We start from the raw sequence: 19,112 nt of genomic DNA on the forward strand, positions 1-19,112 counted from the left end.
TCTGATGCAACCTATCTCGGCATCTTGCAGGATAATACAACTGCCTCTGGCAGTTATTAGCTGTATGTTTTCTTGCTTATGCGTCCTTGCTCTGCGGTAGTGACTGGTGAGGCAAGGACCCTGTTCTCCTACAGTAAGAAGCGATTGCGTGCCCATGCAGCATCTATCTCAGTTAGCTTGCCCTCAGTGTCCTGGGGCATAATGTGTGCTTATTCATGACCTTGCATATGCATAGTAAAACATTTGTTAAAGTTATTAAGCCTTTTCAAACAAACTGGGGAACATCAGCTGCAGGTATCTATTACCAACAGGATGTAATATCGTCAAAGGTCAAGGTACAAGATGTTTATTCGTTCATAAATGTTGGGAGGAATGATATGAGTTATGCTGGTATATTGTGATAGTCAAGAGAGGTGAGCTGTAGCAAGAATCCTGACAACTTCCCAGATGGCAATTAAGAGTTCCACTAGCTGCTTGTCTGGTTACAAAGCTTTGACCAATTACTGAACAACTTTAAGTGGTTACAGAGGTTTAGGATGTGGACTTGTCTGGGTAGCACAAGATTGGTGAATAGTTTGGTTACCCGATTCTGAAATTGTCCTTTTCTGGTTTTAAGGAGCTGAGTCTTATCCGAGACTGTTCATGAATATGCATTGCACTAAGACCATATTACTGCATATACTCCTTGTGTGGATGTGGGGGCCCATGTGAACAGCTGCCCAATGATTGTTCAAGATCCACTCTTACTTTCTTGTTTGTAGATTGTTCTTTCTGCATCTCCCCCCTTGGCTCTACACATTCTTGTACCCATAAGGCTCAAGGATAGAGAAAGCCAACTGTACTGGCTACGCTCAACCTCAGGATACTTGTAGGTTCCCAGAGAGGTCTAAATTTGAAAAAGTAGTGTAGTTTGATTGCGGATCATGGCATGAAGACAAAGACTGCCCAACAGTTTGCAAAGGGAAGGTTTCAAATTAACCCCATTAGCATAGATGTAACACATGGTTGAATTTGAAAGATTGGCAGCTGACACTGTCAGGTATTCTACCAAGGTGTCTTATATGATTTCTGAAGAGAATAATGTCTTTAATTTCTTCGGTCACTTCAACTAGCGAGCGCTTTACTTCCAATTTCCTCTTTGCGCTTCTGTCCAGAATCGCTCTGACTGGCTTGAGGTGCAATGGAGTAGCTCCATTATCCATCTGTTCAGGAGCAGAATCTGTAGTAGCAATCACTTTCAGCAGCCCGTGCTTGTCTTTAGGTGAAGGTGCTGGTATCACGTTTGTGCGTGAGTCCTAAAGCCAAGTAGCTGAACCCCTTTGAAACCGTTTTGGATTCAAGATCTTCCTCTTGTTAAAGGGTCTGTAAGCAGGATCATCCTTCTGTCTTGGATTTAGTTTATACAGGGACACCAGAGAAATGGAAGGGTTACTATCACCCTGAGTGGGCATGGCTAATGAGCTGATTTTCAAATGTTCTATGTCTGAAGGAACTAGGAAAACTGTTATCAGGATTGTCAAACCTCAGTTTGGCCTTTCAACCTGCCTGGATTTCTAGATGTCAGGCGGCCAAACAATTCAACAAAAGGCAGGGAACTTTCCACACAAAATGCTAAATAAATCAGCAAGTGGGCATACAAATTATTATTATTGATACAAGGACCAAAAGGTAGAACAAAGACAGCCATAAACCACTGGAACAAAAACAGAAAGCAAGTCAGTAAACAAGACTGCATGTGGCAGTGAATTCAGTGTTGCCTTTTCTACAGCCCACTGAAATATTGTACGTTCTTCCAACATAATAAAGTTGATATTGGAGCCATGGAGTGTGAACTCTCTATAGCAAAGGGCTCTCCACATACATGTCCTGGCACCTTTGAGGCCACTTCATAGTAACAGTTTATTGATGTTGAGGTCTGGGGACAAGGTACCACCAACTTGAGGCACCATCACTGTTGAAGCACCAAGTTCAGATTACCTCAAAATTAGGTACCTCCAGATTGGTGTGACCATTCGACTTTAAGGACCATGTGGATGTCAAACCTCTCCATGCAATGCCTTTTGGATGGCTGGAACATTCTGGACATCAAAGTTCCTTGGTGGTTGCAACGTCTCCAGAAATCGAACCTCTTGCTATGTCAAAGCCTCATCTTGTCACTGTAGACCCTCTAGATATGGAGGAACCCTTGATATGAAAGCCTTCTTAATGTCAATTGAGAGGTGGAGAAGGGACTGAAAAACACTGATTGGCTCTCAGAGCATCAAAGAAGGGTCCCGCAAGGACTGCGGTGGAAGTGTTTTCGCATAGGCCCTCATTAAGAGTCACGCAGATGGAATTCTTGCACGCAATTCCGCTCTTCCTGATGACAAATGGCTGAGTGTATTCACACTGTTTTCCGTGGTGTAAGACAACTGGGCCTGACTTTACTGTCTGGAAAAAGCAGCAAGTAAAATCACTTTAAACTTCAGGTTCAAACAGCCTCATCCCCACTACACAGAAGCCTCTGCTTCCATTTACCGCCTGCTCTAACCCCACAGAATTGGAAATTCTGTACGGTTGTATGCCCAGTAAAACCTGGTACACACAGTGATTGCCCATTCCATGGGGCTTAACTGGTAATTGCATGTTCTAGCACAATGTTACTATACCGGTAATTAAGGGTGTGGAGTTTTCACATGGCCACTACTGTGCAACTCGTAACGAGGGCCTTAATCTTTGAGGTACCAAGAAGCCTGGCAGACAGCTTTGAACGTTTCTTACTCCAAATGGGCAAGCACAGAAGTACTCTTGCCGCTCTTCCAAACAGGATTCAGACCTGGGTCTTCTACTGTGGACAATATAACAGCACTCTCCTATCTAGTCCACCAAGTACGGTCGCGTAAAAGTCTCCCCCTATTCGCATGCTTCATCGACTACTCTGCAGCGTTTGACGGGGTAGACCGCGCCATTCTCTGGAAGAAGCTGGCACTCTGGAACACCAACCCCGCCCTACTGAAAGCAATTCAGTCACTGTATCAACGCACGTGGGTCAGAATCAAAACTTTCGAGCAACACCGCATAAGAGAACATCGAAACGGATCGAGGTTTAAAGCAGGGGTGCGTTTTAGCACCACTGCTGTTTAGCCTATACACAGCGGACATTATTATTATTATTATTATTTGGAGTTTTATATAGCGCGTAGTTACCCTCGGGCATCCCAGCGCTTGTAAAGGCAACAACCAACAAACCACAGAGCCAGATCTAATACATTAAGTCGGAAAAAGATGTGTCTTCAGAAGCTTCCGAAAACAAAGAGTGCAGGTCTCTAAACGCATTCTCAACGGAAGTGCATTGCAGAGAGTGGCTGTGTGAACCGAAAATCTTCTGCCACCAGTATGGGCCATGGACCATGCATTGACCGGAGCAGCTTTAGCCACACCAAGGATCGGGGTAGCAAAATTCATTTCATGCAATACGCTGATGACTTGGTACTTCTGGATCATACCAAAATAGGCCTACAAAAGGCGCTGACAGCCTTGGCAAAATAGAACGAAAATAACAGGCTGGTGGCCAACCAATCCAAATCAAAAATCGTAATTTTGGGGCATTATCCGAAAAAAAAAAAACACTTAAATGGAGGCTAGGCCACTTGGTCTTGGGATGCACGCAGCAATACAACTACCTGGGCGTCTGGTATCATGAATCGGGGCTACCTGGTGTACATCTAAGGAAAATTCAAGGCAAAGGGAAAACTATCACCAATGCCCTTTGCAAACTACAATCCACCTTACACAGCCCCACTACAACGGCTATCCAAAGAGTACTAAAGGCCAAATTAATGCCAGCCCTTAACTACGTCCAACAAGCGTTCCCCTTAAAACTATATAAGGACCTGGAAAAAATTAACTGCAGCGCGTATAAGAGACTGTTCCATCTCCCCGCGTGTACCAGAAACACACTCGTACGACTAGAATTTTCTGTAAATCAACAAAAGCTGGAAAAGCTGGAAGAGATGGCTGCCTTGAGTAAATACTACTACCTTACAACAGCAGCAAAGGAGAAGACATTGAAGGCAGTCTTAAAAAACATCTTCCTGGAACCTGGGAACCCTTGGTCAGTGACTCTGATTGTAAAGCACCTCCTGAGGCACAGCCGGGAGTAGGTAGTAGACAGCACTCTGATCGTTGTTTTTGACTGTTTTAATTTGGGAAATACTTCCTTTTTAAACTGACTCACCCTCACACTCGATTACTTGGTGCAGGACTTCCCCAAACAGCGGAACGAGCGCTGCAAAAGGGAGAAAATCGCCGTCCCACAACTATGCCCATCACCCATGCCCAAACTGGTACACGCCCACTTGGAGGACACGCCCACTTACAACTGCATAAAATCGCGCTGAAAACACGAGCGCCTTTGATTGTAAAGCACCTCCTGAGGCACAGCCGGGAGTAGGTAGTAGACAGCACTCTGATCGTTGTTTTTGACTGTTTTAATTTGGGAAATACTTCCTTTTTAAACTGACTCACCCTCACACTCGATTACTTGGTGCAGGACTTCCCCAAACAGCGGAACGAGCGCTGCAAAAGGGAGAAAATCGCCGTCCCACAACTACCGCCATCACCCATGCCCAAACTGGGACACGCCCACTTGGAGGCCACGCCCCCTTACAACTGCATAAAATCGCGCTGAAAACACGAGCGCCTTTCCCCCCAGTAAGAACACCCCCCTAACTCAATCCAACGCAGCTCCAATTACCCCCGTCCCCCTGCCTCAACCCACTCTGGATCACTTTCCCCCTCTGGATATTGCTACTCTTGAAACTCTAGCCCGCAAAGTAAAAACCGGCTCACCTGAAGATCCAGCCCCGCCAGATATCGTAATGTCAGTATCTCATATCACTCTCCCAATCATCAGGGATGTAATAAATGCTTCCATCACCTCCGGCAAAGTCCCTCCAGAATGGAAACATGCCATGGTCCGCTCACTATTAAAAAAGCCTAACCTAGACCCGCTAGACCTTAGCAACTACCGGCCCATCTCCCTGCTCCCGTGGCTGAGCAAAATCCTAGAAAAATTCATTAACCACCATCTGGTGAACTTCTTGGAAGACGCCCAGTTTCTTGACCCCACTCAAACGGGTTTCAGACCCAGACACGGGACCGAGACCGCCCTCCTCATGGTCACGGAGGAGTCTAGAAAGATCCTGGATCAGGGAGGATCAGTGGCAGTGATCCTCCTTGATCTCAGCGCTGCCTTCGACACGGTCAGCCATGACACCTTGCTGCACCGTATGTCCAGTATTGGCATTAGAACAAAGCCTGGCGCTGGTTTAAATCGTTCCTGGAGGACAGATCCTTCCGAGTCTTTGACGGGGATGTGGTGTCCACTAGCAGACCACTGAGGTGTGGAGTCCCCCAAGGCTCCTCTTTAAGTCCCGCCCTCTTTAACATATATATGAGGCCACTGGCCGATGTCGTCCGCCGTTTTGGGATTAAGATCATCTCGTACGTGGACGACACACAGCTGGTGGTCTCTCTGGCGCAGGAAGCTCACACACCTGCGTCAGACGGGCTTAGAGACTGCCTCAAAGAAGTTAAAAGCTGGATGTCCTCATCATCCCTTAAACTGAACGGGGATAAGACGGAGTTGATTCTGGGCCCCTCCGATCCCCTCTTTTTCAACTCCCTGTGGCCCTCTGATTTAGGCCCTCCTCCAGCACCCAAGGACAACATCAAGAGCCTTGGGGTATGGTTGGACCGGTCCCTCTCCTTCAAAACACAGGCCACTAAGCTCTCTGCAACCTGCTTCGGACTCCTCAAAATGCTCAGGAAAATCCTGCCTCTCCTCCCCATGGAGGCCAAACAGGTAGCAATACAGGGCCTGATACAGTCCCGGTTGGATTTTAATAATGTGTTATACCTAGGCGCCCCAGACTACACTCTTAACAGACTTCAGACAGTTCAGAACTGTGCGGCCCGTCTACTGCTCGAGCTGCCCCGCACCCAATCAGTGAGGGCCGGTCTGGTCCACCTTCACTGGCTGCCAGTACGTCAAATAATTCGTTTTAAATCCTTGTGCATTGCCCATCAGGCCTTCTGGGAATCGGGTCCAATGATCACCCGGGATCTGATCACCCACTACGTCCCCACCAGAAATCTCTGATCTGGCCAGACCTTCTTAGCTACACCTCTCCGAATAAAAAAGACCAGGTCGGGCGGGAGGACGTTCGTATATAATGCGGCCAAGACCTGGAACGCTCTCCCGCTTCATCTCCGATCCAACTCCAACCATTCCCTATTCCGAGAGCAATTGAAAACTTACCTTTTTAACCTTCCCTACTAATTCCCAGGCAGCCACTCCACGAGGTTCCTTCCCTTTACATTCTCTTAGCGCTTGGACGCCTCCGGGTAGCAATTCGCGCTCTACAAATGTACTTCCATTTCCATTTCCATTTCCACTCTCAATTCGGCTAAGGATCTCCTTAATTTAGCTATGGAGAACTGGGGCTCTGAGTTAGCGAATTATTCCACCATCAAAAATGCAATTAAAAAACAAGTCTGCATCTGCTCTCGCGCATCGGCTTTGGAGTCATTGGCAAAAAGAGGCTTCCACGAGTCACAAAGTTTGCCACACACAGTGCATAACTCCAAATTCCATCTCACTCAGGCAGTAGGCCGCCCAGCCCTATACAAGATTTTAGCCTACAGACTACATCCACTGCCACTTAAAGAATTATACACAATCGAATGGGCAGGTTCCATGATCAACGAATGCAGGCTCTGCAAATACAAACGGCAGTCCCTGGCCCACCTCCTACTTTGCTGCCTGGCCTTGCGCATAGCTCGCAGCCTTTATCTCAGGCCCATTATTTTACAGCTGGGGACACGCACCGCAAAGGAGGCAGTTCACCGACTATACACTTTGAACTCAGTAAAACAAATGGCCACATTTGGTAAATTCATTCATCAGACTCACACCAAGCTGATGGCCATCTCGAGTTAAAACGATCGGAGACTCAGCTGAGGCATGTTGGCATGCAAGACTTTGGACATTATTCTATTCCAGCCCATATGTACTACTCTTTTAACTTCTGTATCTTTTGTAATTTTGCACTTGGTTTTAATGTAATGGTTTTGAGTAACCAAACAATAAATATTCATTCATTCATACTCCAGAATAGTTGTGGCTTCAAGCCACAAACATTTTAAAAGAAAAACCCTTTCAAAGTGAGATATGAAAGAGAAGAAACACACTTTTCACTCCTGCCAGTAGTGGCTCAGAGTGGGCACTGTGGAAGAAAACTCACAAAATGAATCCTTACTGCCAGAAGATGACACAAAATAGTGTATCAAGTGAAGGATAAAATGTGAAAAAAATTGAGGGGGAAAAATAGGGCCCTAGATAATGGCATGTTCACTTCACACCGCCTTAATGTGACAGTGTCAAGTGTCTCTGTAGTGATGATGATGTCTGTCTAAACCAAATTTCCTATTAATGGGCTGAACCATCGGATTTCATTACAAGACCGGAGGCTACATTATGCATACAACTTTTAATGCGTCTCCAAGCAGCCGCAAACATCATAATAGAAAGGTTCCATTGAGAACATTCATAACAAATAAACTCCAAGAGCCATCAGAAGACTGCCTCTTTTAAATGCGGCTCTGAGCAGATAAGTAACCTTTTACTTCTCTTTCACATTGGCAATATACTGTTATTATAATTTATTATAATTTATTAGAAGGGGATTTCGAGGTTATTTTACAGTTCCTCTCTTCTCCTTCCCCCTTTTCTCTCCATACTGATTTCCAATTTACGGAAATCCCCCCTTTTCCCTCCTTTTCTGGTCGGATTTTAAGGTTTTTCTGCTATGCGATGGATTACTGTTTATGTACCCTTTGTCCTAATGGTTTTCTCTCCTTCAGCCACGTAAGTATTTTAGGCTGTTACCAATTTTATATCGAATTTCATGCTTTTTATTGCTCAACTCACGTTTTTCATTGAGAAATAGCGTTGGTACAGTGAATTTCGTTCTTCGACATGTCACTTCGCCCCCTTTTTTTAACGCGCGCTTATTTTAATAAGTTTCCTTTTAAAAGAGCTTTAACGCGAGCTCGGCTTTGTCAGTGTTTCCCTTAGAGGAAAGAACCTTGGGAGGAACGACGTCGCTTAAGCGCGTTACCAAGGTGCTTTCCTTACTCCCTTTGAGTTGCTAAGTGCCAGCTGAGCGCGAGAGAGACTACGAGTTCGTTACTCGATCTCCGCGCTCAGCTGTACATCCTCCTCACACCGAGCCGTTTTTTCACCCGATTTCCAGCTATTTTTACTTATCTAGTCTAAACACGAGCTTGTTTAAATTGAATTTATTTTCCTGATAACAACATCCTTAATATTGCGATACAGGGGTAATCATTACCTGACAGACCCTTGCTTTCACTAAATAATTAAATTGTCATCATGTCTGATTCTGACACTGAGGGTGCCACTGCCCCCACCCCTGGTGCGGAATGCAATAAAGCACAATCTCACCAGCGCAATCCTTTGGGCACAGTTTTATCTTCAAAGAGGACCATCTCCCCTAATGAAGATGAATTTACTAATGGTCATTATCAAGATTCGTATGAATCAAGGGGTAAGAAGACAAAAAAGATTAAAAATTTACAAGACTTACCCCCTATGAGCACTGTGGGAGGTCCTCGCACCTCACTGTATCTGAGAGGTCCTCGCACCTCAAACCAAATGGGTGTCCTCCGCGGCACGACTTATCATGGTGTCCACCGCGGCACAACTTATTATGGTGTCCCTCGCGGCACAACTTATTATGGTGTCCCTCGCGGCACAAGATATTCTGGTGTCCTTAGCGGCACACAAAACTTAAGTGCTAATGACCCTGCGCTCAACAATGATTATGGAGATGATAACTCCGATAGCACCCCTGATGAATATGTGCTAGATTTAAATGATGATTATGATGAAGATCTCTTTAATACTCCAGAATCTTCTTCTTCCGTTCTCAAAGATAAAATTCTTGACCCTCTTGGGGAGGAAATGTTTTCACCCCTTAATCTTACACATAAATTATTTGGAACTCACCTCTGGTCTTTACGCTTTAATGAGTTTCAAACACTCCCTACAAGGGAGATCGGTCGTTTTGAAGATGGACAATATCTCGGCGGTAGCCTATATAAACCGCCTGGGTGGCACAAGATCTGCAGACCTTTCGAATCTGGCAAAAAAACTTTGAATGTTCTGCTTAGAACACAAGATTGCCCTGAAAGCGGAATATCTTTCTGGGAAAACGAACATTTCTGCAGACTGGAACTCGAGATTCCTCAGAGATCACAGCGACTGGAAACTCAACATTTCGGTTTTCAATTCGCTCAATACAGTTTGGGGACCTTTAGAAATAGATCTCTTCGCAAGCAGATTAACATTCTAACTCGAAAAATACTTCAGTTGGATGCCCGATCCCGCAGCTCTAGCCGTGAATGCATTTCTTCAATCATGGAAGAATCTGAGGTCTTATGCCTTTCCCCCATTCGCAATGATCCAGAGAGTTCTACAGAAAGTCAGAGTCGAACAATGCTGCCTTGTTCTAGTCACTCCCTTCTGGCCCTCCCAAGCATGGTTCCCAAAAGCTCTGGAACTGAGTTACGACACCCCTTTCCTAATCCCGTGCCAGGATCATCTACTAATAGGCGTAGATGGCGAAATTCATCCTCTAATACAGACAGGGAATTTGAACCTTCTTGCTTGGAGAGTGTCAGGAGATCTAACGAAGTCTCAGGACTTTCGACAACGGCTTCGACTCTCCTCCAGGAACCCATTACAGATATAACAACATCTGGAGAACATGGGTTCGTTGTTGCTTGGAAAGAAACTTGGATCCCCTTGAGGCACCTATTGTCCACATAGTTAATTTCCTTTGTGAACATTTTGATAGAGGTCTAAGCTACAGAACCATCAATTGCTATAGATCTGCAATTTCTTCTGGCCATATTCTGGTGAATGGTTAGACGGTAGGTAAGAATGTTATTATTTGTAGAGTCATGAAGAGCATCCGTCTGAGAAAACCACCAAAGCCGAAATATGATTCTCTATGGGATGTTAACCTAATTTTAGACCTCTTTATTTCTTGGCCTCACAACAGTTTTCTCAGTAGAACATTTCTCTCTTTCAAACTTGCTACTCTTCTCTGTCTCATTTCTTGTAGAAGGGTCTCTGATGTTAAAGCATTAGACATTTCTAATAGATCTTTCAACATGTTTGGTGTAAAATTTGAAATTTATCGTAGAACTAAGACTATGTCTGATTCTATCTTCTATCCCCGCTTTGACTCCTGTCCTAAGCTTTGTGTTGTCGATTGTTTACAAGAGTATGAACACAGAATGTCCCTTCTCCGTTTTCCTAACGTAAATCAATTACTGGTTTCTTTTGTTAAACCTCATAAAGCCATTTCCTCTAGCTCTATTTCTAGGTGGGTTAAATCTGTTATGGGTCTAGCTGGTATTAATTTACGTAAATATCAAGCTCATTCTATAAGAGGTGCTATGGCTAGCAAATCACTTTGGTCTGGAGGTAAATTGGATGATATTCTTAAAGCTGCTGATTGGTCAAACGCTAGCACTTTTGCTCGTCATTACTGCAAACCTATAGAACATATGTCTGATGTAGTTTTACAAAGCTACCAACATGCATAATGTAGCCTCCGGTCTTGTAATGAAATTGCGATTCTCCTATTACCATGACCAGAGAATCTGGATTTCATTAAAGACACGGAGGCTCACATTATCCACCCATCTCTCCCTAGGATGTGAAGTGTATTTGTTTGAACTGTACTTTTTACAATTGTCTCTCTTTATCAAATACCGCTTATATTATTAAATTTACATTGTTAAAGATTCTTCAATGTTGTTTACCCACAAACTTACACATTTTTTATGCTTTTCAGATAATCCTTCTTAAATCTTGGGATGTTTGGATCCTTGTTGAACTCCGATTTGTTTGGAATTTCTCATCCTATGCTCCTCTGAAGTTACTGGAAAATTTGGAACTTGTTGCAGTTTTATGAACTTAATTTGGAACCTTTTGCTGTTTTATGACTTCTCTGTAATTTCCTCATTTAAAAGAGGCAGTCTTCTGATGGCTCTTAGAGTTTATTTGTTATGAATGTTCTCAATGGAACCTTTCTATTATGATGTTTGCGGCTGCATGGAGACACATTAAAAGTTGTATGCATAATGTGAGCCTCCGTGTCTTTAATGAAATCCAGATTCTCTGGTCATGGTAATAGGAGAATCGCAATTCTCCAACCTGCTCCCCTCAAGACCCATTGATTTTGTACTACTTTCTACCCTATCCTGATGTGCCTTATTTTAAATAACAAGGCACTCTTTTCACCCTGGTTACACTGATTTGAGCAATGCTCTTTGTTTTCTCACCTTCCCACCAATCAATAGTACACGCTTTGCAGAACACTCACACAATTTACACAACCTAATTCACAAAACATTTATTTTTCGCTGCTTGTCCTGCAGCCAATGTGCAATGGTTGTGTCATCCAAGCAGCTACATTCCCTGCTTCCAATGTTAGTGCTGAAAGAAAATTGCTTTTGAGGGTCACAAATATCTATTTTATGCTGTGGAGGTATGATTCTTCTGGCATAGCATGGTTTTGCAGTTTAAACAGCTTTACTTACGTATGACCTTTCTTTGAAGCTATCCGGAAAAGTGTGCTTAAAATATGGCATGTTACTCAAGCCTCTTGGGGTGGTTAACTTGGCAAAGCCTTTTTGTAGAGGGTAGGTTTGCGCACTGAAGTGTTGACCGAGGGACAATGTGCAATTCCAATGACAGATACACATAGCACTGAGAAACGGGCGCCAGGACGCTCCTTAGCTGGAGCATCTGTGCGCCAAATAAAAATCACATAACATAACATAACATAAATGGGATCATGGGTCAAGTGTTACAAATTATCACTCTGATCTCAAAAATCTGGAAACAACATTTGTCTCACCCGTGCCTAAGACGCTGCTTGTTTCAGTTTCCTCTGAGCAATTCCGAGCTTTAAAATATGGATCTTCTTCTTGCTTGATCCGAAACACTTCCGGACTGATGGCGGGAGTATAAACTAAACAGAAAGAAAATATATAGTGTAACACATACCAAATGCGCATTCCTTCTCAGTAAGTATATGTATGGACTAGGACATGGGTCTGGAATTGTATAGAGAAAAACTTATATGCTCCTATGATAGTTCTCCTGTACAGCTTGCCCACAGTCCGCTACCCTCTGCTGCCTGTCTACCTACTGCCCTCTGTTTGTGCCTCCGCTGCTAGTTTCTTGCTCTGTTTTGCCTATGCCGCTTGTTTTTCTGCCCTCTGTTTTTCCTTTTTCTGCCTCTTTTTTGTCTTTTCTGCTCGTTTTTCTGCTCTCCGTTTTGCCTATCCTGCTCGTTTTCTGTCCTCTGCTTTGCACACTTCTGCTCTGTTTTGCATTTCTGCTCATTTTTCTGCCCTCCATTTTGCCTTTTCTGCTAGTTTTCCTGCCCTCTGTTTTACCTTTTCTGGTCGTTTTCTGTTTGGCCTTTACTGCTAGTTTTTTGGCCCTCTGTTATGCTCTCTTCTGCTCTGTTTTGACATTTCTGCTCATTTATCTGCTATCTGATTTGCCTTTTCTAGTCACTTGGTTTTCTGCCCTTTCGTTTGCCTTTTTCTCCTTGTTTCTTCCCTCATACTGCCACTACCGTTAGACCAGGCTTTTCGGCAGAGATCTCGCACCCCAGAGCCCAGATACCCCCAGGAGTGACATTGCTGTACTCTAAAAATGCTGATTGATATGCTGTGCAGATTAAGCCTTCAGATAAGGTCGATTGGTCTGGTTAAATCTGTTCTGAGGGCTACTTCTACTTGCAGTATCCTCACCTTAGGAATCTCCCCAGACTGGATCTGGATATTTTTAATAGATCTTACCACCAGTAGGTAGCACCATGGCTTCAAGTCTGCTCACCGCAGATGTGATGTCACAGAGTCATATATGGCGTCACCCAGGGCACAGAAGTCAGTTCCCTTTCTACTGGACCTTTCAATGTGGATCCAATGTTTCGGTGCTCTTAAGTTCTCCTTTATTGAAGATTTGCTATTATTTGCTGGAAGTGCTTTAATTCAGTACCTGGTGGCTCAAGATCCTCTGTGGTCTGTTTTTGCCTGGGCATCTTCACCCTGTGTGGTCAGAGTTCTGAACCATTCCCACACCCTGGTTGGGTTGTCTCCTCTTAAAAGCTCCAGTGTGTTTGAAGGAGTGGTTAAATTGTATTTATATAGCGCTTACTAACCCTGATGAGGCATCAAAGCACTTTACAGCGAGTAGCATACTACTCGTGAGCCCAAAGTTAGTGGTCAGCCAGAGTTTTGCATGCTCATTTCATGCATTCACGCCTGTTTCTTTGTGGTAAATAATGAAGTGACCATTAGTGGTGGGGTTTGTGATATGCTATTCCTTGCTGGAAGTAATAGATATTGTCAGGGTGTCTAAAAAAAGCTGTAAGGCAGACAGCAGGCTTGATATTTACAGTAACTTGTATACAGAAGAGGCAGACAGGTTGAAGGAAGCAGAGGGGTGAAAGGTTAATCTTTCATGCAGTATTTTAAGGTTGAGAAATTCTGCATGCAAATTGTGGAGTTTAACCTGTTGACATAAACAGTTTCAAATTCTGCCCCAAAAGAATATGGCTTAGCTAATGGCATTTCAGGGGTGACACAGATTCTCCCGCAGTAAATAAAAAAACAAGCATTTGCAATGCAATACGTCTCGCATTTGCAAAAGTTAGAGCTACTGACTTTGTAAATGACAGTCATTTATGTCTTTATTTTTGTTTGGGGTGGAGTGGATGCATATGGTGCGCAGTGGAATTATGTGAGTTGAATGCAGAAGACACCCTAAGAAGAGGAGAAGAGCGTGGATTTGCGGGACAGAAATCTCAAAAAGGCACGGGAAAGAAACTGTGCTCGAAGACCTGAAGTGAACCGCATTAGAGAGGTGGAAAAAAGAGAGTGAGAGAGGTGTGGGAGAGCGAGAGAAAGGGATGAGTGGGAGGGGAAGGCGTTATCACTCCGTATGAGGTATAGCTTTAACCCCTTCCGTGTTCCCGTCGGCCGTTTGCCATCGCAAGCACTACCTCGCTGGTGCTGCGAATGGACAATGCGGCACGGCCCACTCCGCGGAACCGCCACACTGAGGCGAAATAATGGCCGCGGTTAAGGAGTTATGTTGCATATTAATGCAGTATTTCCCTTTACGACCTTCCAGCAGGTTCTTGGCCAATGATGTGTAGATTTCTCAGTGAGTTATTTTCAAATGCTCCTTACTGGCTGGAGCTGCGATTTGACTGCACATATGCCAAGCGTCCTTTATGCACTTCGACTGCAGCACACGTGGCAAACACAAGCAGCATGCTGGACCACGGAAAACTCTCTGGCCGGCCACTGTCGATTTTCGTGTTACTTATCCGCTACCTCGTCGCCAGTTGTTGCATCCTCCTCAGCATGGGTACCTGCCAATTACTACATCACACACAGAGCTAGGCAATTACACGTCTTCATTTGTGTGCATGTAACCGCAAAGTCAAGCTTTCTAAACCTGCATTCACTTCACTACGCTCTAACACTTCTATCACAGATCTAAGCAGTCCTTCAGGAGCCAAAACTGTTCCGTCATTGCTAACTCACACAACACTACAAAATCCACAGGGACTATGTGGCCTTCTATACTGCGTTGGATTCCCCCCAACCACCTCAACGGGGAAACCGGAGACAGGCATTCAGGCATTTCTTATTTGTGCCCCACTCTAACAGCGGTGGAACTGGCAGAGATTGATGCTCAGCAGAGGATATCTGAACAGCCATCACTGACCTGACCACAGGGAAAACATCGGGAACCGGCGGCCTCCTGGCAGAGTTCTATTAAACATCTACAGCCACTTTGGCACCACGGTTGGTTAAACCTTGAAATCTTTTCATTCCGTGCTGGAGCAGAGACAACTTCACAACATACTACGGGAAACACTACTGGTCTCCCTGTTGAAGCCCAAAAGAATCCCACTAACCCCACATCTTCCTGCCCCGTAGCCATTCTGAATACAGATTATAAAATGCTCAAGAGATACTGGCTTATTTGGTCCAATAAGTTCTTCTCTGCCTAATCCACGTTAACCAGAACGGTTAAGGCACTGAACACCAGGCACAAACACAATGGCCTGAGCTGCAGCCCCAGTCTTAGACCTAGAAAAATAATTGATTCCCTCGCCTGGGACTACCTGTGCATTGTACAGAGATTTTGGCTTCAAAACCTGCACAATCAAGTCCTGCTTGTTTCCTTTGACCCACCACAATCACCTGGTCCTGCAAGATATGGAATGGGGTCCAGTACACTGGAGGGTAGATCATTCCCCTATCTGGGCATTACAATATTCCATACCAAGCCATATTTATTGAATGTGATGGGAAACTTGCAGCTAGAATGTCCTTCCTTTGGGACCAAGTTACCTTCTGGAAATCGCTGCCATTATCTGTAAAGGGACTCCTGGCTCTTGTGAAGATGGCAATGCTCCCCCACCTTTCATAACACGTTGCTACCCTCCCGGAGGTCTCCCCTGACGGACTGTCTTTCAGGATTTGGATAAGACGGTGGGGGACCTTATATGACAAAACTGCCAAAGCAGAGTGGCCCTATCAAAGCTACAGGTCCTTCCGGAGTTTGGGGGTCTGGGTGCCCCTCATTTTGAAAGATATTTCCTAGATGTCCAATTGCAATGGCTTGCCCACTGGTTGGCAGAACACGGGCTGGATGACACTGGGTCAGCTGAACCCCTGTTGAATGTGTGGCCGTTCTAGCATTGACTGTGCCAGGGACTCACCCGGTGAGAGAGCTTCCCCACTTGGTATGGGTGGCCCTGCAGTGTCTAACCAGGGGACGATGGCTCCCTCCATTCAGCTCCTAGGCCATCCTAAAGGTCCTGGTCATCTCTCCAGACAAGACTTTTGACCCTGGGAGCGGGCTGGTCGCTCGACTGTGGGCCACCTATTCCATAATGGGCAGTTAGTAACATTTGAAGAATTGATGGACTAATATGTCTGCCAATCAGGTCAGTTCCTGTTGTATGGCCTCCTCTGAAGACTTTTAAAGAATTGATGTAGTTTTATTTTAACAGACAAACGTACATGCCTGTACTGGCTGTTGCACAATGCAATTTGGCAAATGTAACTTGGGGGAAAAAAATCAAGATGAAGCATAGGTCTTTTAACTTTGTTTTTAGCACTGGACTCAGGATGAAAACTGGAACAGAGGTGACAGCAATATTGAGCAGTAAACATTTCCAAACTTTACATATATTGGTGATACTATTGCTTTCATGTGCAGTCAAGTTACCCAACTATTTTTAGGTCCAGCCTAGGCAGTGCATGCGCTGTGTCTTGGAGACATGCTGTACCTACTCTGTGGACTTTCAGCATGCCCATCGCTTTCCATTCGTTCCTTCGTGTGCCTTTCGAAATTCCTTGCTTTCCAGTGGTGAATCATTGCCATTTGTTCCTCCTTGTGGTGTGCTGTTCCCTCCCATGGACACTGGCCCTGCTACATGTCTCATTTCACTTCTGGCCATTTGTTACTTTTAGTGCACTATTTCTTTGGTTGGTTTCTGGCCGTAATACAATCGTTCGTGTTTTTAGTCGCTTCATTCCTGTTTATTGTTTTATGGCCAAAACATAAGCGAGCCCACAGCCAATAAAAGCTGCTTAATCACTAATGCAGGTGGTGTCAGTTTATAAAGGCAGCCCTGCCATTGCCAGCCTGAGTGCCGCAAAAGGTGTACGACGCTCCTGCAGACAGCTTATCTTTTTAAACACAGTTGTCTCGTTGGTCAATGCCTTGCAGAGCTGGCTAGACAAACCTTATTCCGATAAATTACAGCCCACGTGTAACAATATATATTTGGAATATACGCTGTAGTCTGTGGCATAGACAATTGTCACTGGGGACCTTATTTGCGAACCTGGTGCATAATGGGAAATGTAGTCCTCCTTCACTTCAGTTGACCCCAAGTTCTAGACTACAATGGCTTTGTATAATGTTGGCGCTGCCAACGTGCCTTTTCGGAGCACTTAAAGGCAAAAAAAAACCGCAATGTTGGGGTTGAGTTCAGAGCAATTGTTTATTTCAAATTTATATTAACAGAAAAATGCATGTGTGCTTTATGTGATGTTGAATATCTGTGCACGATCATTGTTCCTCTTCTCTTCCACCCACCCTCTTGTCTGTTCCTCTTCCTCGGCCCTCCCATCCCTGACTCTTCTCCCCCTTTCTCTGCTTCTCCCTTTCTGCCCCCATTCGCTTGAATCCAGGGCAGAAAAGATTCAGCGCTCCGTCCAGCATCTCTTTGTGTTTGCTTTGTTTGCCCTAAGTTGGGCAGGGTATGCCCAGATGTAGGGCCCTTGCTCACTTTGCCACTGGATTCAAGCTAGCCTGGCTGATGAAGGGTGTTACCCAGAAACCAGTCCCAGGATGCTTGTTTCCGGTTCAGGGAAAACCTGGCTTCGCAGTTCGGGCTGGACTGTTTCCATGAGGCACAGGGTCAAGACTGATGTGCATATAGCTGGCTCTGAACTGAGGTGGCAAAGTGAGCTAAAGAATGATGATGGATTAAACCCAGATCTGTGACTGAGGGCGAGTGTCTGAAAAGTTTCAGCGCTCCGTCCATCATCTCCTTCTGTTTGCTTTGTTCGCCCTAAGTTGGCAGGGTACGCCCAGACGTGGGTCCCTTGCTCATTTTGCCACTGGATTCAAGCTAGCCTGGCTGATGAGGGCAGTTAGCGTTTTTTCTGATGGGTGCAATCCCGAGGTTGATGGCAAGGTACACGCAGACCTGTAAAATCCTGTTCGGTGTACGAGTGCTGTATACAATGCACATAATCTAACATAAAAACAAATAACAAAGTTAGAGGAGAGCTAGCACAATGGTTTACGCAAATGTTCGAGGTATTGCATCAGTTGTCACAAACAACAAAGAGGCCATTTCTGGTTCCAGACATGGGAATTCAAGGTAGCCTGAAAGGAATTACAACATGAGTAGAGACAAATTTAAATCTGTCTTCTTTTGGATAACAGCATGCTTTCAGGTATATTATCTAGCATTTGTCCAGGAAGTACCTGCCACTAGTATGGAATTGCAACACTCAAACTGTTCAGAGGAATTACAGACACACTTGTATGTCTGGCTGAGAAAGTGAGTGCTTCTAGTATGCCTGCTATGGGAAGAGCTCGGTGTCCTGACAGATGATCTGGTAGTGTCAGGGTGGAAGTCCCTCTGTTATGTGTACCTGTTATAGAGTTATGGGAGAGGCGACGAGAGTGCTTCATGCAGCATGTGTCTTAGGTACACAATAATGGCATGGCAGGCATGCCACCACAATGTTTCACTCGAGATCTTGGAGTGTAGAGTGAGGAAAAATCTGCAACCTTTGGGTAAATATGCAGCCATTTGCTTGTGGTTGCCTGGTGTGTTTTATTGGAAAGTAGATTTCTCTCTATAGGGGATGAATCCGTGTTTCCTTCTTGAGAACCAAGGGATATATAGAAGTCTAAAGCTGGAAAAGCCAATGTCCTGCGAGGCATTCACTATCTTTGGCCATAAAATTGAGTGACTATGCTCTTTTAAAAAAGGAATAACCAAATAACTAAATCAAAAATCAATATTCTGCCCTGAGTAAGGTGAATGGTTATTCAGTTTTTCACGGAAATGCGTCAGCATGGATTATAATAAATCAATTGATCGGAGGATGAGAACAGTGGCCCCAACAGTCCTACAATAAGGATATTTTATTAATGGAAGTAGTCACAGTAACCTGAGGATACAATAAGCTATGAATAGATAAATTGGGAAGATGTATTTTTGGTGACAACTTTTATATATGATTGATGTTAAGATGATATATTCTTGATTATTATGGAATTTTGTTTTCTGTTGAACATTGTTCTGAAATATCTGTATTTAGGCATTTTTATGTGCTGGTTGAGGGCAGCGTATTATGTATGAGTGTGTTTTATGTGCTGGTTGAGGGCAGTGTGTTAGGTAGGA

General features: G+C 44.5%; 1 protein-coding gene across 2 annotated transcripts in view; it reads right to left on the reverse strand.

Moving 5' to 3' along the window:
• The window catches only part of LOC147668910 (uncharacterized), a 436,976-nt gene that overhangs the window by 17,460 nt on the left and 400,404 nt on the right, over window positions 1-19,112 (reverse strand). For both annotated transcript variants that reach the window (XM_086948355.1, XM_086948356.1), the window contains one exon: window positions 12,000-12,113. In XM_086948355.1, coding sequence (XP_086804481.1) covers window positions 12,000-12,113 — 114 coding nt within the window. The remainder of the gene's footprint in view (window positions 1-11,999; window positions 12,114-19,112) is intronic.

The sequence above is a fragment of the Lissotriton vulgaris genome, unplaced genomic scaffold (assembly GCF_964263255.1).
Source record: "Lissotriton vulgaris unplaced genomic scaffold, aLisVul1.2 SCAFFOLD_907, whole genome shotgun sequence".
Lineage (NCBI taxonomy): Eukaryota > Metazoa > Chordata > Amphibia > Caudata > Salamandridae > Lissotriton > Lissotriton vulgaris.